The following is a 23,256-nucleotide window of genomic DNA, read 5'->3' on the forward strand; positions in this document are numbered from 1 at the left end:
CACTTAATATAAAAACCATTATGAGAAATGTGCAAAAAACTGGTCCTCCTAATAAAAAAGACTCCTTCCCTACCCCCACATCCTTCTGCTCCTCTGATCTCTCCAGTAAAAGCCTGGGAGAACAAATGGGTCTTAGAGCATGACCTGGAAGTTAAAAGACTTGGGGTGAAGAGAAGTGGCTTCCAAGTTGAGGACCTCTTGCAATTAAATCAAGGGAATGTTAACTAGCGCACCTCAACTGATCTCAACACCTCTAGTATTTGGTAAGGAGAGAGCTGCTCTCCACACTAATCAGAATCCAACACATTTAAAGCTTTATATGTTAAAACTAAAAAGAAAAGGAGTACTTGTGGCACCTTAGAGACTAACCAATTGATTTGAGCATAAGCTTTCGTGAGCATCAGCTCACTTCATCGGATGCATACTGTGGAAAGTGTAGAAGATCTTTTTATATACACACAAAGCATGAAAAAATACCTCCTCCCACCCCACTCTCCTGCTGGTAATAGCTTATCTAAAGTGACCACTCTCCTTACAATGTGTATGATAATCAAGGTGGGCCATTTCCAGCACAAATCCAGGGTTTAACAAGAACGTCGGGGGGGGGGGGGGGAGAGTTAGGAGAAAACAAGGGGAAATAGGCTTGAATAGAGGCTGGGAGTGGCTAAATCCCAGGGAAGAAGGGAGGATCCTGGGAACTACAGGCCAGTCAGCCTCACCTCAGTCCCTGGAAAAATCATGGAGCAGGTCCTCAAAGAATCAATCCTGAAGCACTTGCATGAGAGGAAAGTGATCAGGAACAGCCAGCATGGATTCACCAAGGGAAGGTCATGCCTGACTAATCTAATCGCCTTTTATGATGAGATTACTGGTTCTGTGGATGAAGGGAAAGCAGTGGATGTATTGTTTCTTGACTTTAGCAAAGCTTTTGACACGGTCTCCCACAGTATTCTTGTCAGCAAGTTAAGGAAGTATGGGCTGGATGAATGCACTATAAGGTGGGTAGAAAGCTGGCTAGATTGTCGGGCTCAACGGGTAGTGATCAATGGCTCCATGTCTAGTTGGCAGCCGGTATCAAGTGGAGTGCCCCAAGGGTCGGTCCTGGGGCCGTTTTTATTCAATATCTTCATAAATGATCTGGAGGATGGTGTGGATTGCACTCTCAGCAAATTTGCGGATGATACTAAACTGGGAGGAGTGGTAGATACGCTGGAGGGGAGGGATAGGATACAGAAGGACCTAGACAAATTGGAGGATTGGGCCAAAAGGAATCTGATGAGGTTCAATAAGGATAAGTGCAGGGTCCTGCACTTAGGACGGAAGAACCCAATGCACAGCTACAGACTAGGGATCAAATGGCTAGGCAGCAGTTCTGCGGAAAAGGACCTAGGGGTGACAGTGGACAAGAAGCTGGATATGAGTCAGCAGTGTGCCCTTGTTGCCAAGAAGGCCAATGGCATTTTGGGATGTATAAGTAGGGGCATAGCGAGCAGATTGAGGGACGTGATAGTTCCCCTCTATTCGACATTGGTGAGGCCTCATCTGGAGTACTGTGTCCAGTTTTGGGCCCCACACTACAAGAAGGATGTGGATAAATTGGAGAGAGTCCAGCGAAGGGCAACAAAAATGATTAGGGGTCTGGAACACATGAGTTATGAGGAGAGGCTGAGGGAGCTGGGATTGTTTAGCCTGCAGAAGAGAAGAATGAGGGGGGATTTGATAGCTGCTTTCAACTACCTGAAAGGGGGTTCCAAAGAGGATGGCTCTAAACTGTTCTCAATGGTAGCAGATGACAGAACGAGGAGTAATGGTCTCAAGTTGCAGTGGGGGAGGTTTAGATTGGATATTAGGAAAAACTTTTTCACTAAGAGGGTGGTGAAACACTGGAATGCGTTACCTAGGGAGGTGGTAGAATCTCCTTCCTTAGAGGTTTTTAAGGTCAGGCTTGACAAAGCCCTGGCTGGGATGATTTAACTGGGAATTGGTCCTGCTTCGAGCAGGGGGTTGGACTAGATGACCTTCTGGGGTCCCTTCCAACCCTGATATTCTATGATTCTAAGTCATTATGCAAGGTAACCTAAGTTAATTGTATCCAATTTGCAAATGAATTCCAATTCAACAGTTTCTCGCTGGAGTCTGGATTTGAAGGTTTTTTTGTTGTAATATAGCAACTTTCATGTCTGTAATCGCGTGACCCGAGAGATTGAAGTGTTCTCCGACTGGTTTATGAATGTTATAATTCTTGACATCTGATTTGTGTCCATTTATTCTTTTACGTAGAGACTGTCCAGTTTGCCCAATGTACATGGCAGAGGGGCATTGCGGCACATGATGGCACAGATCACGTTGGTGGATGTGCAGGTGAACGAGCCTCTGATAGTGTGGCTGATGTTATTAGGCCCTGTGATGGTGTCCCCTGAATAGATATGTAGGTATTCCTACCTACATGCCTCCAGCTTTCACCCTGACCACACCACACGATCCATTGTCTACAGCCAAGCTCTGTGATACAACCGCATTTGCTCCAACCCCTCAGACAGAGACAAACACCTACAAGATCTCTATCAAGCATTCTTACAACTACAATACCCACCTGCGGAAGTGAAGAAACAGATTGATAGAGCCAGAAGAGTTCCCAGAAGTCACCTACTACAGGACAGGCCTAACAAAGAAAATAACAGAACGCCACTAGCCGTCACCTTCAGCCCCCAACTAAAACCCCTCCAACGCATTACTAAGGATCCTATCCTAAAGGATGACCCAACACTCTCACAGATCTTGGGAGACAGGCCAGTCCTTGCCTACAGACAGCCCCCCAACCTGAAGCAAATACTCACCAGCAACCACATACCACACAACAGAACCACTAACCCAGGAACTTATCCTTGCAACAAAGCCCGTTGCCAACTGTGCCCACATATCTATTCAGGGGACACAATCACAGGGCCTAATAACATCAGCCACACTATCAGAGGCTCGTTCACCTGCACATCCACCAATGTGATATATGCCATCATGTGCCAGCAATGCCCCTCTGCCATGTACATTGGGCAAACTGGACAGTCTCTACGTAAAAGAATAAATGGACACAAATCAGATGTCAAGAATTATAACATTCATAAACCAGTCGGAGAACACTTCAATCTCTCGGGTCACGCGATTACAGACATGAAAGTTGCTATATTACAACAAAAAAACCTTCAAATCCAGACTCCAGTGAGAAACTGTTGAATTGGAATTCATTTGCAAATTGGATACAATTAACTTAGGCTTGAATAGAGACTGGGAGTGGCTAAGTCATTATGCAAGGTAACCTATTTCCCCTTGTTTTTTCCTAACTCCCCCCCACCCTCAGACGTTCTTGTTAAACCCTGGATTTGTGCTGGAAATGGCCCACCTTGATTATCATACACATTGTAAGGCGAGTGATCACTTTAGATAAGCTATCACCAGCAGGAGAGTGGGGTGGGAGGAGGTATTTTTTCATACTTTGTGTGTATATAAAAAGATCTTCTACACTTTCCACAGTATGCATCCGATGAAGTGAGCTGTAGCTCACGAAAGCTTATGCTCAAATAAATTGGTTAGTCTCTAAGGTGCCACAAGTACTCCTTTTCTTTTTCCGAATACAGACTAACACAGCTGTTACTCTGAAACCTATGTTAAAACTGACACTTTTGAATTACACCCAGAAATGAACTGACAGCCAGCTCTGGTGTAACAGGGTCCCTGGAGCAAATACTTCTCAAAATACGAGTAGCAGCATTTTGCACCGGCTGACGTTTCCAAGTTTAGCCTATCTTCACTCCACCCTCAAGACACAACATGGCAACTCTTCTCATCTTTGTGGCCAAAGGCAGGATACAGATACCCTCAGAGCCCAGGCTGCCCCTACTTAACTGGACAGAGATCAGCAATGGTTGAGCATTCACACAGCACCCTCTTCCCAGGAACAGCTGCCTCCACAGGAACAGCCCCAGATGGCTCAGGGAGCGGAAGACTAGAAATCAACCTTAGGGAAAAGTACTTCTTAGCCATAAAGGAGAAGGCTTTAGAAAGACACTCTTGTGCAGGGGTGGCCAACCTGTTTCTCCGGAGCCACATGCGGCTCTTCAGAAGTTAACACGCGGCTCCTTGTCTAGGCACCGACTCCAGGGCCGGAGCTACAGGCGCCAACGTTCCAAGGTGCCGGGGGGTACTCACTGCTCAACCCCTGGCTCTGCCACAGGCCCTGCCCCCACTCCACCCCTTTCCACCCCCCCCCCCCGAGCCTGCCATGCCCTCGCTCCCACCCCCACCAAACAGCTGATCGGGAGGTACGGAGAGGGATGGGGAGACGCTGATTGGCAGGGCTGCCAGTGCGCAGGAGGTGCTGGCAGCAGGGTGGGGTGGAGCTAACGGGGGGCTGCTGACATATTACTGTAGCTCTTTAGCAATGTACATTGGTAAATTCTGGTTCCTTCGCAGGCTCAGGTTGGACACCCCGGATCTTGTGAATGCTATTTACGGAAGGCTGTGACTTTTCAGGCAGTTATTCCATGTGCCTAGCCAGTCTCAGATTAACTCAAACCTTGGCCATTGTTAGTCTATTTCATCATTTCTTCCTATGTAATTAAAATGTAGCTACAAACAGGATAAATTTTCCTGGCATCATTCCATCAATCATTATTGTGGTCTATCCACTGTCCCAGGTCACATGTTACTGACACCCACTTGAAACACATTAGGCTAAATTCTATCCTCAGTCATACTGTTGAATCCCATCTGGGGTAGCACAGGTTTAACTGAGATCAGGAATTGGTCCACGGAGAGTTATGTAGTGAAGGTAAACTGAGAATCCTACCTGCTCGGGGTTCTACAGTCTTGTTAGCACCTACATCCATGAACACAAATCGTCCACCACCAAAATCTTCAGTGTAGTCAGACAGATAAAGCAGCGATGTATAATCAAAGGAGCCATAGGTTACCTAGGAACAAAAGAGAGCATTAAATTACCTGACTCCAGTCTGGCCTCTCCAGAACGCAAGCTCCAGATCCAATAGGTCTGAGGGACTTTTCCAGTTTTTCACATCTTATTTTAGACATTCACTAAAAAAGTTCTCTAAAGCTGGGAATGAACTGTTCATTTCCTAGTAGCTTTAGAAAGTCTATCGATCTACGTCAGCCTAACTCCTCTAGGTATTTTTAATCCTAGCAAAAAGGATACCAGATCCCAAACTGATATTTTGGCCTGATGTTAAAAAAGTATAGGAACACAGGGATAGATATTGTATCAAGGTAAAAATGCTGCACGGCTGGGGATAAAAAGGATTTGCGCAATCTCTGACTGATTATAGTTTCCCCTCTTATCTGGGCACCTCACCTTTCACTCCCTCACCTTTCCTCCCTTTCATCTGCTAGCATGCAAGGACTCAGATGTGCTGATGATTCAGATCTTCCAAGTAGACTTACATCTGTTAGAGGAACAGATCCTTCTTTTTTCTTTGTTTTGTTAAAGTTCACAGATGGCTTTGGAAATAAAATGGTTTTTCTACAAAGCACTGAGGACCACATGCTTTAAGTTCTTCACATGCTGTGCCTTTTAAATGTCATAATGCCCTTCAGACTGTCTTTTTTCTTAATTTCTTTTTTTTACATTACTAATTTTGCTTGATACCTGGGTTCAAGAGAGACAAAATTCACTTTATGGAAATCATAAGATGCTGTGAAAATACTGAATACTGAATTTATCTGAGCAGAACAAGTCATCTATAATTAAAATAAAATATTTAAATCAGCAGGGATATTATTTGCTGATTTCTTTACAAAGTGGCACAATTTAATCATGTTCTGCATTACAAAGGTCCAGCAGAGAAGTGATCAAGGTAATTGCCTGATTTAAGGTACATTAATTATAAATTGTTCATTTGTTTCCTTTGACACGATGTCTGTCACAGAACAGAACTATTCAGATCAACAGACACCTTGCAAACCCATAAACTGTCTTGACATTTCCAGTTCAATTTTTATTTATTTATTTTTTTAAAGTATAGGTGCACCAGTGCCAGATAAAGCCAAAATTTTGACTGAGTAGCAGTTGTGTACACTATACTGCATGAGCAATGACTAGAAGAGAAAATAAAATGAGATTTGGAGAAAATTAAGACACCAGATGAAGGATGAGGCTCTTCTTTACATTTACTTCATTTTGCAATTTTGAGCCTAAGGATTTAAAAGAAAAGTTACATCAGAAAAACAAGCTGTATTAAAATCTAAATCTGGAGTAAGGGAAAATTAAATTATCAGCCTTTCCTTTTATCCTCTTTGTCTAAACCACATTACAAATGCAAGACAATGTGGAAGGGCATTAACGAAAGTGATGTTATTAATGACATTTTAGTCCCAACACCCTAAAGGTTCATCAACTTTTTCAGGCTAGTAATAAATCCCCACTCCATAATTCTGTCTTCCTTGCAACCAATAATGCAGAGACACCTTCAACTAAAAGGACATGTTATCTTGCACTGGAGATAAGACCACAGCTTGGTCCAAGGAATGCTTCAAGAATGAGAAGGATGTCTCTCTCATTTCACACGCGTTCAGTACAACTTACTCTTTCTCTTACATGCTTACAAGCCTGAGGCTTTAGGGACTTTTATTATGGTACACTGTAAAATCAACAGTGCACTGCTCCTCTCCCCCTCAGTGATGTCCTCCATTCTCTCTCAACCTACCCCATCAACTCTGACCCTATGACCCAAAAAAAATGGCTATCAGTCTAGCTATACTTTTTCAGACATTAAAAAGTGGACATTCCTCTGACTGCAAACAAAGTTAGTATATCCAGTTACTCCTCCTAATTTATAAACTTGAAAAAAGAAACTGAAAAACCGTTTTTGTCTATGTTTTCAGCAAGGCCCTGGCCAGTCCTCTGAAAAACCAATTTTTCAGCAATAGTGCATTTGCACCAGTGCTACGAACCAGTGTAGAGCTGGTGATGGGGTTTTTTTTATCAGCATGTCTGTCTAACCTTTAACAGCAAATAGCTTTTTCTATTACTGTTCTTCATGATTGCTACCACTCAAAGGTAGATCAGTATTAAGAAGTGGTGACACTTTATAAGTGGTCACTGAATGACATTAAATTATAACAACCTCTCTGGAATAACACAACATCCCATGCATATCAAATGCATTTATTATCCCACTAACATTAAATATCAAAAGGCTGAATACATTACACGAAAAAACTATTATAATTGAAACCAACTCATAAAAGTCATACTGACAACTACAGACAGATCAATTTTCAATAGTTTATGAATAATTTAATTTAAAACATAAATGTACACCCTGTATAATTTGCACACCAAAATGACAGATTTAATAGCAGATGCTAACTGATGCCTTGTTACTAAAACTGCATGCATCCCATGTAGCTCACGAAAGCTTATGCTCAAATAAATTCGTTCGTCTCTAAGATGCCACAAGTACTCCTTTTCTTTTTGAGGATACAGACTAAAATGGTTGCTACTCTGAAATATGTTAAACTAAATTACAACTGTCAAAATTAAGATATTTTAAAATGGATTCTCCTTGATTTTTTTTTAAAGTTTTGTTTATTTGCTTACTCACCAATTTGATCCTTTCAGTAATGTGAAATAGGTTTCCATGTCATCATTAGCAAGGATATACTTCTTATTAGTAGTGTGCTTCAAGATACAGACTAATGTGAATAGGCCTGAATTTGTACCTTATTCATTTTCCAATCACACACTCCACGGCATATGAGGAGACTGATAGATCAGTAAAGTGGTTCTGAGCCCAAAATAAGAACCTCATTCAAATGCAAACCAGCTATGATGCAGAAAAACTGCCTTCTTACAGAGATGAAGGACTGTGGCCCCTATTGGCATTCAGATATGTTCAGGCAGTCCCTGGAGCCCATTCAGAGACCCACTGAACTCTCTGGAACCCTCTGTACAAAACCCTAGGAGATAAAGTGCTTTCCCAGACAGCAGGTGGAGATGTGGGGCATTTTTGTTTAAAGTTCAGCACATTGCATTATCAGTAGCAGAGAGGGCTGGCACACCATTAACAGCAAAGAAAGAAAGGTGGGGTACTGATTATGTTTCACAATCAATTCTTGAATGGCTTGGCATATGGATAAGATTTATATTCAGACACATTCCAACACTTTAAAAAAAGTCTAACAAATCTATGGTTTTAAATACTCTCCTCCACCAACCATTCACCAAGAATTAGAGGTAAAGAACTGGTGCTTGTAGATGAAGCTATTTATTTACAGACCCAAAATAGCAACATTTCATCAACAACCACCAATAACCGTCGGCCTTTATCATGTACCTATCATTTGATATGATCTGATTTTTAATAGATGATGTGATGGGTTGGATCCGCCTTCTGGGGTGCCACCGGATGTGCTGGGATCCCAAAGCCCGCCGGTCCTACCAGCCTGGGTTTCCCTTGCGCTGGGTTGCTGTGCCAGGCTCTCAAGCCCCTTTCCAGCACACACTCAGGCAAGGCCACACTCAGCTGCAGACACACACTGAAATCAGCTAGGAGAATGGCCAGCACTCTGGTGCACACACCATCTGGAGTGTAAACCCCAAAATAAGATGGTCTTGCACTGTATAGAAAGATCTGCACAGCGCAAGATCATAGAAATTCACCCTCTCCCTCAGTGTGGAGAGAGATATGCACAGCTTTTGGCACCCCGATATGAGGTGCACAAACTGGGTTTTGAAATAAACAAGAAATAAGTTTATTAACTACAAAAGGAAAATTTTAAGTGATTATAAGGGATAGCAAACAGAGCAAAGTAGATTACTGAGCAAATAAAACAAAACAGGCAAACTAAGCTTAATATACTCAAGAAACAGGTTACAAAATGTAATTTCTCACCCCAAATGTTGTTTTGGGCAGGTTGCACAGTTTCTGTAGCTTAGAATTCCAGTTATTTCTTTTTACAGACGGGACCCCATTTCTGCCTGGACTCAGCCCCTGCTTTTCCCTTCATGTGTTTTTAGCAATCTTCCTTCTTCGACAGGGAGGCAATGGAGAAGAGTCCTCATTGCCTTACTCCCCAGCCTTAAATAGAATTTACATAAGGCGGGAACTCTTTGTTTCCAGCGGAAAAATACCAGCAGTGTCCAAGGTGGTACTCTGTACCAGGTGACATCATCAGATAACCCATCAGTGTCAAAGCAACATCCCAGGAAGCTCCTCAAGACAGTGGGAGATTAGTATTTTCAAAGTTCTACTGTCCTTCTGAAATGGCTCATTCAGGCAGATTGCCTACTCTCTGGTGGGCGTTCCCCCAAATACACACACAGTTGTAATTGTTACAAAGCCAATATTCCTAACCTCAGATACAGAAATGATACATGCATACAAATTGGATAAACACATTCAGGAGATCATAACCTTTTCAATGATACCTCACAATACTCATCTTGCATAAAACATCTTAGTTTCCCATATTCATAACGTAACAATATTTCTATGACAAATATGGGGTGTAACGTCACAGCATCTACATTCAACAACCACCTCTCTTCTCAGTCTCCAGCGAATTCTCTTTTCTAGCACACTTTTCCCCGCTTACTTCACTTTCAGCCCTGTCTTCTTAGTGTATGTGCAACATGCCTCAAGTGGCACACAACCAAGATTCATCACCGAATTTGGTCTGCGGGCTGGATCATTAGCTTCTCCGGCCCGGACACTGATGGGGAGTGCGACATGAATGCTGATCCATGTCCCCCCTTGGCCCTATAAAAATACTGAAGTATCCTTTTTATGTGCATACATGGTGCTTAAATAAATAATATTAATAAATAACAGTACTACATAGACACATTCATTCAAGATGCAATGTTTGGATCCTTATTTCAAACACCTCTATGTTCAAGCACAACACTAACAAAAAGGAGATGTTATCAGAGCACAAAGTCTTCAGAAACGTTATGACAGAAACACTGAAAACAATCAGTAAGTTGCCACAATGTGCACAGACTGACTGGGGGAGACTTCAACAGAGCAACAGAGAGGATTTAGACTGGATATTTCACTCCTGCTGTGGTAAATGTAACTTTAAGGAATGTTATGGAGCGATTAAATCTTTTTTTCTGGTTCTCCAATCTGTAGATATACCACTTAACATAAAACCACTTGAATTTGGATGCTTGTGGTTTTGGAGAGCTGTTAGATTGGAGATATTTAGAGGGCTTGGAGCAGTAATTTTACACTCACACATTCCCTTGTGAGCTCATACATATATAAGGAATTGCAAACTTTAAATTTGTCTCAATATTGGTTTGCAAGAGTGGGTAATAACACAAAAAGTATTTTTAAATGATTTTTTGTAATAATAAGTAGAGTTCCATTCTACGCATCATACAAATGAGTTTATATAGCAGTATTAACAACCGTAAGTATTCAAAAGTCATGAAATAGACATCCCACCAAAAACTATGAGATTGGCTTAAAATCATGATACAAAAAACCAAAAAACAAAAAAAAACCCACCACATTTTTATTTGCCTTTTGAACCTTTAGGTTACACCCTGTTTACGCTTTCCATCTTTTCTATACCAGGTACAAACAATGTGACCTAGTGGTCGAAGCAGAAGCAGAGGGCAGAAGCAGAGGTGGTCAGGAGATAAGCCAATGGTCAGAGCCAGGAGTTAGGAATCAGGAGATCAGAGGTGGGCAGGGACTAAGGCTGGAGTGGAGCAGGCAAGGGATGGAGCAAGGGCTGGGTAAAAAGCAGGTCTGGAGCAGCTGCAGCCCGGGAGCGCACTGAGCGGCCAGTGCGCCGCTGTTGCTACAGGGCTTAAACGGTGATCTGTTGGTTCTTCTGACCATTCAGGGAGTACAGTTACTTAGTGAGGGTTTATTGGGCCCAGCTGAGCTCACTGGGTTGCAAGGCAACCAAGCTCAGAGGGAGCTGTGGTTCCTGACATTTTCTCTGCAACCAGAAACTAAAATCTTACCCTCTTTTTTTTTTAAATAAACACAGATTCTCATGACTCCAGAAGTTGAGGCTTCAAGAGAAATCCAAATATCGCAGTAATTGGCAATGAGGAATAATGCAATCTAATCTCAAAATAAGCATTACAAACCAGTAATACACCGGGATCAGAGAGATCAGGGGCACAAATGGTTTACAAATATTTAGATTACTTCTGTTTGTGGATACCTCTGCATGGGGCAGTTATTTTTTTGCTCTATTTTATATCTGCAGTCTTCCAAGAGGCATTATGAATGTTAATTTTCTACTAAAGTCTTCCTCAGTTTTGTCTGTATAACAGGAAAGACATTTAAAGCAGTAGTATACATATATACGTTTGATTCTGGTTTTATATTTATTTCAATTTGGAATTGAAAAAGCAGAGATCTGGAGGACCATGAGATAGGTGTAAGTGAGGCCTCCTTTGCATGGCATCAAACATTTTAGCTAAGCCAGCACATTGTGTTCCATACAGTGCTGTCATTTAAAACCTAGCAGATGCACAGGACGAAATGCAGGTATCCAGTGGGACGCACCACACTGTAACCCACATTTTAGATTCCTTTTTGGAAAGACTTGAGCTGTCGCTTTTTATGCTACAAAAGGCACTTGACTTGAGAATGCAAAAAGGTCGGCATCAACTTTAGCAGGAGCTGAGGGTGCTCAGTACTTTACAGGAATAGGCCCAAGAGCATACTCATAGGTGGGCTTAGCCATTTCCCCAAAGCTTCTGCAAATCTACAAGATTCACACATTTTTACAGCTTACTGAACCCATGTTCTGGTCATCTGGTTCCAGTGAACTGTATGTCTGTGTTATCTATTAGAGAATGTAAGATTCATAAGTAAGGGACAGTAACATCCCCTCAGTCTTGTACAACACTGAATGCAGCCCGTACTCAATAATAAGAAATTCAATGGACTGTGTTTTCGAAAAATGGAATCTGCTATTTTAGGGTTTTTTGCATGAAAATATGTGAAAGATCCAAGACACTCTTTTTTTACTTTTTTTAAGATTGAGATATCACAGTTTATTTCGTATTCTAGAAAAAGGTCGAACTGTGGTCTCAAAAAATACCTCTGTATAGTAACTCTTGGCAAACACTGACTTTTTAAAGTAGTGATCACTGTAGCTTCAAGAGCATGAAAAAGATAAATAATGTAGTTATCAGGGAAGAAGATTAGTCTTATGGCATGTCTACACAGTCACTTACTATGCAGCAGGCTGGTATGTAAATCCACCTCACACTAGTGTGCCACGCACTAGCTCTCCGTGTGAATGCTGCTGTTGCACACTGAAAGTTGAATCCCTAGTGTGCTATGACTTACTGCAGTTTGAACAGCCCTTACAAAATACTAATAGCTGATATCCTATAACTTTTAATAAGATTCCCCAGGCAGATTTTTGTGCCAAATGCCCAAAGGTCTTTCCTAATGCAAGTGGGATATGATTCCCTATTATTACATGCTACAAGAAAGCAGCATCACAAAGGACAGCTTGTCCACAGTGTTCCTGCATTGTTTTAATTACCAGGACAGGATGCTGAACTGTTTAAAATTCACTACAGAAGTGTGAGTGGCTGGAGGGTGTTAATTTCAATGCAGTTTAAATACTAAATACAATGGAAAAAAAACAAACAAACAAGCAATAGCCTATGGGAATGTATGGGTGAGATAGAGAAGCATGCCCATATTTGTGTATTTGCACCAGCTATGCCCTCCAAATGTCCTTACTGACAGATAGTTAATGGGGAAAGAAAATAATTTGCATGTCAATATAACAGGGGAGTGACAATAAAATGAAACAATAAAGACCCTCTGCCTCCAAATTTTCTTCAAAATATCAAGTTGAGATGATCCAAAATTTTGGCAATATTTTGGAAATCATTCTGCCATATTCATTGGCGCAACAGGATGGGATTCACCCAGTGTTGTCAACTCTCATGATTTTGTCATGAGTTTCATGATAATTATTGTTTTCCTTAAAGTCCCAGCTCCTGGAGTCAAGTGAATATGTGAGGATTTCAGCCTTCATTCTTAAAGAAAAGTAAGTTTCTAGCCTCGTGGCTGTGAAGAAAGCTTCAGAATGTAATCCCACTGAATCTTACAGGCTCAAAAAGCAGAAGGCAAATAAAAATATATTATTTTTATATAATGTCTGATTTTTGAACGTTTGGGGTTAACAATACTGTTCACCCCTCTCTTTCTCTCTCTCTCTCTCTCTCTCTCTCTCAAAAAAGGCCAATCCCTGAAATCTTGTTAAAACAATCTTAAAGCACTCCTAAGTATCCCATGGAAACTGAAAGAGTGACTAGCATGCTAAGCTTTCATTGATCTTTATTTAATTTTCTAGCACTCAAAAAAACCCTGTTTTGGAAGGACACTAGAAAATGCTATTGCTCTTCACTATCTAGAAACTCTTGATATCTAGATCTACAGCCTATACATTTCCCCCTGCTTTTCCAATTACAGTCTGTAAACGCACAGTGAAATTTTCCAATCCTGTGCTACCCACAGGAAACAGAAGAGATTTAAAAAAACACTTTAAGCAGATTGGACTGAAGAAAATAAATCAATGGCATATCTTCCAAGCTACAAAAAATGTCTATCACATCTAGCCTTCCCTGAAATATATGTTCCAGCTTATTAACCTTTTCCTTGGAATTCACCTACTTTGCCTCCTGCACAGCTGTGAATTTTAACTGGTGCACTGCCAAAATAACCATAAATAAGTAATTTAATTCTGTTAAAACACACCCTGATAATTAAGGAATATATGTAAACTATTGCTCCTCTCTAATGCGACGATCCCAAACACACCCCCAAGTAACCTTAGGCTCACAAGTGGCCCCATACCTATTGTACTTAACAGGACAATTCATGTGCACAAGGGTTTGGAGAATTGGGACATCATAAAAGATGGGGACAGAAAGGAATTATGTATTAGACATCTTAAATGGGAATGGGGATCCAAATGCTACAACAGTAACTTTGCTCTATGTTTCCCCCAGATCTTAGATCCTGACACTGAGTTGTCAAGTCCTGCTCTATCAGCTGCTGGTGTCCACACTACCCTGCTACTGCCAGTGTTGCACATCCTCACCAAGAATGCTTGCATCGACTTAAGTGAGGCATTGTGGGCGCTGATAGCTGAGTGTGGGGCACTGACAGCCGCGCAGGGCTCAGAGGTGGAGCCCTGCACCCACCTTGGGGTGACAACCCGAGCTGTGAGCCCAGCACCTGCTCAAATTCACAGCATGGAGCCTACTAGCAGTGAAACTGACATTCTTGTCACTTTCCTGGCTCCAGCTGTGAGCCCCTGCCCAGCTGCTCTGAGCCAGGGGCAGCCGTGAAACTGACAAGAATGACAGCCAACAGCCAACGTAAGTAACGCAGTGTCTACACAGACTCTGCATCACCCTAACTACACCAACATAAGCGCTATGCCTTTCATGGAGGTGGAGTTATGATGTCAGTGCAGCAGGCCATTTACTTTGACGGAAGCAGCAGTCTAGTGTAGACATCGACAAAATTAAGTAGAGGTAAGGCAGCTTACATCAACTTAATTCTCTAGGGTAGACTAAGCCTTATCCTGAGACCAACTGAGTATTATAACTGAGCCACCAGTGGTAAGCAAGAAACAGTCCTTGAAGGACATTGAGTGTGGGTGTTTGGTGGAGGTTATTTAACAAAACAAAACAAAAAAGCCCAACAAAACATTAACCTGGGTCCTGCCACAGACCTGTAGAAGGACAATCCATTCCTGGCAAGCAAACTTCTTTTATCTGAGCATCTTATGGTCTGGCTACTTCCAGCTAGACTGAGGATGACAGAGGGATAAACCAATGGGTTTCTAAGATCCAGAACAACTGCAGATTTTTTTTTTTTAACCTCAAAGGAGACCTTGTATCTGAACAATCAGAGTTAGACCCATGAAGTAGGCTAAATAAGGGAGCTTTATTATTTCATTTTTCAATATTTTTGCTCTAGTTTCTGAATGAGACATTTTGCTGATTTTAGTAAGACTTGTTATCCTGTAAGACTCTGAAAGCAAATATTATTTATAATGGACATGTAACCATTTCTTGTACATAAAATGTTTGAAATGCTATTACAACCATATATATATATATACACACGCACACACACTTACAAATAAATACATATAAAAATAAAAATAGTAACCACAGGCTGTAATAGCATTTAAAATATAAATATAAGAGTTATGTATTATTTAAAAACTATACAAGAGCTAGATATTATTATTTTGCTTCAATATATAGGGAAACACATGCAGATGCTCATGAAGGTGTAAAAATATTGGTGGATATGCCTCATGTTTTATCCATAGATACTAAGGTCAGAAGGGACCATTATGATCATCTAGTCTGACCTGCTGCACAATGCAGGCCACAGAATCTCACCCACCCACTCCTGCGAAAAACCTCACCTATGTCTGAGCTATTGAAGTCCTCAAAACGTTGTTTAAAGACTTCAAGTAGCAGAGAATCCTCCAGCAAGTGACCCGTGCCCCATGCTACAGAGGAGGGCGAAAAACCTTCCAGGGCCTCTTCCAATCTGCCCTGGAGGAAAATTCCTTCCCGACCCCAAATATGGCGATCAGCTAAACCTTGAGCATATGGGCAAGATTCACCAGCCAGATACTATAGAAAATTCTTTCCTGGGTAACTCAGATCCCACCCCATCTAACATCCCATCACAGGCCATTACGCCTATTTACCATGAATATTTAAAGATCAATTAATTACCAAAATCATAGTTATCCCATCATACCATCTCCTCCATAAACTTATCGAGTTTAATCTTAAAGCCAGATAGATCTTTTGCCCACTGCTTTCCTTGGAAGGCTATTCCAAAACTTCACTCCTCTGATGGTTAGAAACCTTCGTCTAATTTCTAGTCTAAACTTCCTGGTGACCAGTTTATATCCATTTGTTCTTGTGTCCACATTGGTACTGAGTTTAAATAATTCCTCTCCCTCTCCAGTATTTATCCCTCTGATATATTTATAGAGAGCAATCATATCTCCCCTCAACCTTCTTTTAGTTAGGCTAAACAAGCCAAGCTCCTTGAGTCTCCTTTCATAAGACAAGTTTTCTATTCCTCAGATCATCCTAGTAGCCCTTCTCTGTACCTGTTCCAGTTTGAATTCATCCTTCTTAAACATGGGAGACCAGAACTGCACACAGTATTCCAGGTGAGGTCTCACCGGTGCCTTGTATAACGGTACTAAAACCTCCTTATCCCTACTGGAAATACCTCTCCTGATGCATCCCAAGACCGCATTAGCTTTTTTCACAGCCATATCACATTGGCGGCTCATAGTCATCCTATGATCAACCAATACTCCAAGGTCCTTCTCCTCCTCCGTTACTTCTAATTGATGCGTCCCCAGCTTATAACAAAAATTCTTGTTATTAATCCCTAAATGCATAACCTTACACTTCTCACTATTAAATTTCATCCTATTACTATTACTCAAGTTTACAAGGTCATCCAGATCCTCCTGTATGATATCCCGGTCCTTTTCTAAATTGGCAATACCTCCCAGCTTTGTATCATCCGCAAACTTCATTAGCACACTCCCACTTTTTGTGCCGAGGTCAGTAACAAAAAGATTAAATAAGATTGGTCCCAAAACCGATCCTTGAGGAACTCCACTGGTAACCTCCCTCCAGCCTGACAGTTCACCTTTCAGTAGGACCCGTTGTAGTCTCCCCTTTAACCAATTCCTTATCCACCTTTCAATTTTCATATTGATCCCCATCTTTTCCAATTTAACTAATAATTCCGCATGTGGCATGGTATCAAATGTCTTACTGAAATCTAGGTAAATTAGATCCACTGCGTTTCCTTTGTCTAAAAAATCTGTTACTTTCTCAAAGAAGGAGATCAGGTTGGTTTGGCATGATCTACCTTTTGTAAAACCATGTTGTATTTTGTCCCATTTACCATTGACTTCAATGTCCTTAACTACTTTCTCCTTCAAAATTTTTTCCAACACCTTGCATACTACAGATGTCAAACTAACAGACCTGTAGTTACCCGGATCACTTTTTTCCCTTTCTTAAAAATAGGAACTATGTTAGCAATTCTCCAATCATACGGTACAACTTCTGAGTTTACAGATTCATTAAAAATTCTTGCTAATGGGCTTGCAATTTTGGGTGCCAATTCCTTTAATATTCTTGGATGAAGATTATCTGGGCCTCCCGATTTAGTCCCATTAAGCTGTTTGAGTTTCGCTTCTACCTCAGAAATGGTAATATCTACCTCCATATCCTCATTCGCATTTGTCATGCTACCATTATCCCTACGATCCTCTTTAGCCTTATTAAAGACTGAGGCAAAGTATTTGTTTAGATATTGGGCCATGCCTAGATTATCCTTAATCTCCACTCCATCCTCAGTGTTTAGCAGTCCCACTTCTTTCTTTGTTTTCTTATTTATATGGCTATAGAACCTTTTACTACTGGTTTTAATTCCCTTTGCAAGGTCCAACTCTACCTGACTTTTAGCCTGTCTCACTTTATCCCTACATGTTCTGACCTCAATAAGGTAGCTTTCCTTGCTGATCCCTCCCATCTTCCACTCCCTGTAAGCTTTCTGCTTGTTCTTAATCACCTCTCTGAGATGCTTGCTCATCCAGCTTGGTGTACAACTCCTGCCTATGAATTTTTTCCCTTTTCCTGGGATGCAGGCTTCCGATAGCTTCTGCAGCTTTGATTTATTTACCAACATTCACAGAATTACAGAAATGTAAATCTGGAAACAATCTCAAGAATCATCTAGTCCTTCCTCCTGATCCCCATGCTGAGGCAGGACCAACTGACCATTCCTGACAAGTGTTTGTTTAACCTGTTCTCAAAAGTCTCCAGTGAAAGAGATTCCACAACCTCCTGACTCCCTATTCCAATACTTAATTATCCTTATAATTAAGAAGTTTTACCTAATATCTAACCTAAATCTCTCTTGCTGCAAATTAAGCCCATTACTTCTTGTCCTACCTCTAGTGGACATGGAGAACAATCTATCACCGTCCTCTTTATAACAGCCCTTAACATACTTGAAGACTTATCAGGTCCTCCCCCACGCCTCCGTCTTTTTTCCCTCACAACTAAACATGACTAGGTCATGTTTTCGAAAATTACCGTCATTTTTTGTTGCTCTCCATTGGACTCTTCCAATTTTTCCACCATCCTTCTTAAAATGTGGCACCCAGAACTGGACACAATACTCCAGCTGAGGACTCACCACTGCAAAGTAGAGTGGAACAACTACCTCCCATGTCTTACATATGGCACTCCTGTTAATACACCCAGAACATTAGCCTTTTTCACAGCTGTCCATATTGTTGGCTCATGTTTGATTTGTGATCCACTGTAACCCCCGATCCTTTTCAGCAATACTACTCCTTAGCCAGTTATTCCCCATTTTGTAGTTGTGCTTTTGATTTGTCCTTCCTAAGAAAAGTACTTTACACTTGCATTTACTGAATTTCATCTTGTTGACAAATCTCAAAATCCTTGGAATAAGAAAAGTCAATGGCCCAGAGCTGATAAAAAACAACTCAAAAATTAAATAGTACTATACTCAGGGAGGTAAGATGATTACCACTCAGAGGGAACAGCATTAATTATGACTTCCAAAGCATAAAAATCGATAACAGATTGGGAGCCAATTAATAGTTGATTGCTTCGAGCTAGGTTTCAAAACACAATACATGAAAATGATATTTATATAATGTTACAAACCAACAGACAGCTATAATAAAATCAAAGATCAATTCTGAATTGCCTACAAACTCTAATTGACAATATTCCCAAGCATGACACCTGCTTAGTAATGAGGGACTTTGATTACAAGATTGGGAATGACAACAACAGAGTGGTGAAAGCAATGAACAAGCATACTGGTTCCCAAAATCAGAACAGCAAATGACTGTTAGAATTGTGGCTGGTGTCAGGGCTCATAATGGGTGGAACACTATATCCACATAGATATGCACAGGTAACTTGGAATGTTGCAGATGGAGTCTCAAGGAACCAGACAGATTGTCTATGTAATGGAAGGAAATTTAGGGCAACTCTCCAAGGCATCAGAGCATACAGAGATGACAATGTTGAAAGTGACCAAAATTTGTGTGTAGCAAGAATGAAGATTAAACTTAAGAAAATTAAAACCCCAAAAAGCAGCAAGAAGATTAGCAAAAGGCTAACAGAGAAGACATTACAGCATCAATTTCAAATTGAACTGAAGAACAGAGTATAGATGCTGTAGGACTGAGATCCACTACAAGAAGTCAACACTGACATGTTATGATCCTTTCTGTATGACAGTATCTCAGATGCTGCAATAATTGTAGTTGGTTTCCAGACATGCAAGCCTAAAGTCTGGATAAGTGAGGATATGTGGAACTGTGTAAAAGAAAGGGACAAGCCAAAGCAAACATTCACTCTTCAAACACACCTCCAGAAAAATAGCAGCAAAACATCCGTGTAACCCAAAAGAGACAGCAGTAAAAAGCAACATGAGAAGATACAAGAGGATATGGATAACACTGCCAAAGAAGCTGAGGCAGCTGCTAAAAGAGGTGATTGTAAAACACTTCATCAATTCAACAGCATTCTAACTGGCAAGTTTACACCAGCCAGAGAGCCTGTTAGGGTAAATAAGGAAAGACCGTACCACCACGGAGGTGGTTCCATGGTGTAATAGTTAGCACTCTGAAGCCAGCGATCAGAGTTCAAATCTCGGTAGAACCTTATTTGTTTATAGAGCCCCAGAGGCCTAATGAATAAGGCACTGGCCTCCTAAGCCACGGATTGTGGGTTCGAGTCCCATATGGGGTGAAAAACTTTTGGGGGGAAAGGATAGCTCAGTGGTTTGAGCATTGGCCTCCTAAACCCAGGGTTGTCAGTTCAATCCTTGAGGGGGCCATTTAGGGATCTGGGACAAAAATTGGGGATTGGTCCTGCTTTGAGCAGGGGGTTGGACTAGATGACCTCCAGAGGTCCCTTCCAACCTTGAGAGTCTATGATCTATGACCAACAAGAAAAAAAAAAAGTAATGGGCAGAACACTTTCAAGAGGTGTTAAAATGACCAAAGCCAAAAGAAACTGTTGACTTTGACAAAGAAATTAAACATCCAGAAATAGATATCAACATATTATAAAAGATGCACTAAAAAGTGAAAACCTGGGAAAGCTGCAGGTGAAGACGAGGGAAATTCTGGAAGTTTGTGCTGATGAGATCATCAGTAAAATCACCAAACTTTTCAATAAACTCATGGGACCAGGAAAAGCCTTCAAGACCATGGAAAAATGGCATTATTGTCAAAATACCAAAGAAAGGTAATCAAAACAACCGGTAAGGTGTTACACTTCTTTCAGCAATAGGCAATGCCTTCTGCAGTATCATCTTAAGTAGAATAAAGAAAGCAGTTGAGATAACCATAAAGCAGGCTGGATTTTGATCCAGTAGATCACAAGTTGACCAGATTTTCACCCTAAGAGTAGTCAGGTAGGGTATGGAGTAACAAAACCCACTTCTCATAAACTTCACAGATTTGAAGAAAGCATTTGACTGTCTCCACCCCAGTTTACTCTGACATACCTTGAAGTGTTATGGTATGCCAATAAAACTAGTTAACATCATCAAGGCTTTATATCAAGGTGCAGCTTGTACAATTCAAGTAAACACAGACTTGAGTGAACGGTTTAACATAGACACTGGCATCAAACAAGGATGCATTCTTTCACCTCTACTGTTTAGTATTGCCATTTGACTTCATTATGGCTTGGTGGTCTACACTCAAAAGTTAGATTGATAAAACTGCATCAGTCAGAAAGGTGAATAAACCAACCCCCTGACTAACCTATGCCAACTTAACCCCCAGTGGAGATGTAGCTATACTGATGGAAGAATGCTTCTTTTGCATAGCTACTGTTGCTCAGGGAGGTGAGGTTCCAAAAACTGATGGAAAAACGCCAGTCCGTGTAGGCTGTGTCTACAGTATAGGGTTATGCCAGCATCGCTATGTCGGTGTAGTGTAGACATGCCCTTCTAAGAAAAAGTGTAGACATACAACACAGGCATTGCATGACTTAAGACGATTTAGATTTTGCTGACAACATAGCTCTAAGTGACAGCTCAACCAACATGCAAGCAAAGAGACTGTCCAGCTATGCAAAAAAGACTCTTAATAATGAGTTATGAAATAACAAATCTGTGAGATCCCCAGCAACTCCGAACTAAAGTCTTACATTAGAAAGGAAATACAAGACATGAGTCAATTCACATACATTGGCAGTAACGTGCAAGCAAATGGGGGGTTTCCAGAAGGAAATAATGTCATGAATTAGCAAGGCAGCAGCTGCATTCACCAGTGCAAACAAGATTTGGTCATCAAAAATCTACAAGTTAAAAACCAAATGACAAAACTTCATCTCAAATGCTGTTTCCATTTAAACAACTGGATTTGAAAACTGGAAATCCACCAGAAGTACAGACAGATGACTAAATGCCATGAGTACAGGGGCCTAGGCTAGTGACCTCTTGAGGTCCTTCCAGTCCTACTATTCTAGAATTCTAAAAACAAATGCCTGAGGAAAAGAAGAGATATTAAATTGAATGAATTTATAACAAATGGTGAAATACATCAGCGTTCAACTCCTCATCTCCAAAGTTATCTGGAAAAGGTAATGAAAATATCTGGGCCACATGTTAAGAAAGAAGCCAGAGCATCTGTCATGCAAGGGGATGTCATTGAACAGCTGGAGGATCATGTAAAAGGGGCTAAACAAAAGAATCCCTCCATCAAACATTACTCAAAGATGGAAAACTTCTGAGACTTAACATCAATGAGAACCTGCAAAGAGTGGTCCAGGATAGACAGGGATGGCAGAGCCTTGTTTGTGCCGTAAATGGACTTTTGATGGCGTGGGAAGTATATCGGATTCAGATAATAACTGGTTTCTGTCCTTTGTTCATCAGTCCTGTGAAATGAGAAAGGTAGGGTTCTTTGGGAAAAAAATAATGTGATTACATAATAAAAGGCTATATTGAGACGCATACACACAAGGGGACATGGACTTCATGGACAACTGTAAAAATCACTACATTTTACATGATGCATTTAAAAACTACGTTACACTTTTGTTGCTGTTAATAATAGAAAAACAAAAGCCACTCAGCCAGTTGCATAGCAGATCTGCTCCCTTGACAGCCCACAGTTTACCTGCAAGATGACAAATGAGGCATGCACAAGGACAGGTGGATGGGAATAGTAAAAATGCACCTTGCTGGCTGCGCTGTATGTGCATTGTCGGGATGCTAAGCCTTAAACAACTTTCATAAAGAAAATAGATTATCCTGCTGAAACTAAATTAGTTTCCATATGACAGGATAACTTGCAAATTCTAGGTGTGGCCTCAATAGAGGCATCTGCTGCCTGGATTAAATGAACACATTATTAATTTTCTGATCCAAAACAAATGTGGAAAATAGTAACGAACAGGAGAGAAGGAACAAATATAGTGCCCAAATAGCTGTAAACACATGACAATAATAGTCAGTAGCTACAGAATTCAAAAATACATCCTAATGTATGAAAAGAGACAAAAAATGGACACACAATAACTATTATAGTTACAGCTCTTTCTTCCAGTGTCATCATTCAAATGAATTAAAATAACCAGCTCATCTTGTTTTCCTTCCACACCCCCACCCCCACCCCCACAAATCCCCACTCCTCATTTCTGCCTTGAAAGCTCCCCAGATTATCATGGGGGCTCAGAGAGGGTTCTCATGCGATTACTTGTGAGGACAGGGATAAACATTGCCAGCATGGTCTGTTGTGTATATTTTTAAAGTTAGTTTTCATTGAATTTTGGATCATTTCATGACAGAATGCACAGATGGTATTCCCACATGCTATTCACACAAGACACTCCTTTCAGGCCCAGCCCATGGAACAGAAGAAGAGTCTTAATGCAAATTGAGCCTACCAAAGCTATGGAATTCCTTCCCAGGGAGGAACCTCACTAAAGTGAAATCCCAGCACAAAGACTGTGCATATCTGATGTCCCACTAAAGCCTTATTTTGAGGACTTCAGAATAGAATTCAAATGATATGGTACTGGCCTCAGCATAGGGATGAACAATTCTAGATGCACTCCAAGGAGCACACCGTGCTATCAGCCAAAGGCCTCCAAGTCTTTGCTCC

General features: G+C 41.0%; 1 protein-coding gene across 1 annotated transcript in view; it reads right to left on the bottom strand.

The window, feature by feature from the left end:
* Positions 1-23,256, bottom strand: part of OGFOD3 (2-oxoglutarate and iron dependent oxygenase domain containing 3) — a 127,455-nt gene that overhangs the window by 58,867 nt on the left and 45,332 nt on the right. The window contains exon 8 of the mRNA XM_073311041.1: positions 4,844-4,967. Coding sequence (XP_073167142.1) covers positions 4,844-4,967 — 124 coding nt within the window. The remainder of the gene's footprint in view (positions 1-4,843; positions 4,968-23,256) is intronic.

Source organism: Lepidochelys kempii, chromosome 14 (assembly GCF_965140265.1).
Source record: "Lepidochelys kempii isolate rLepKem1 chromosome 14, rLepKem1.hap2, whole genome shotgun sequence".
Lineage (NCBI taxonomy): Eukaryota > Metazoa > Chordata > Testudines > Cheloniidae > Lepidochelys > Lepidochelys kempii.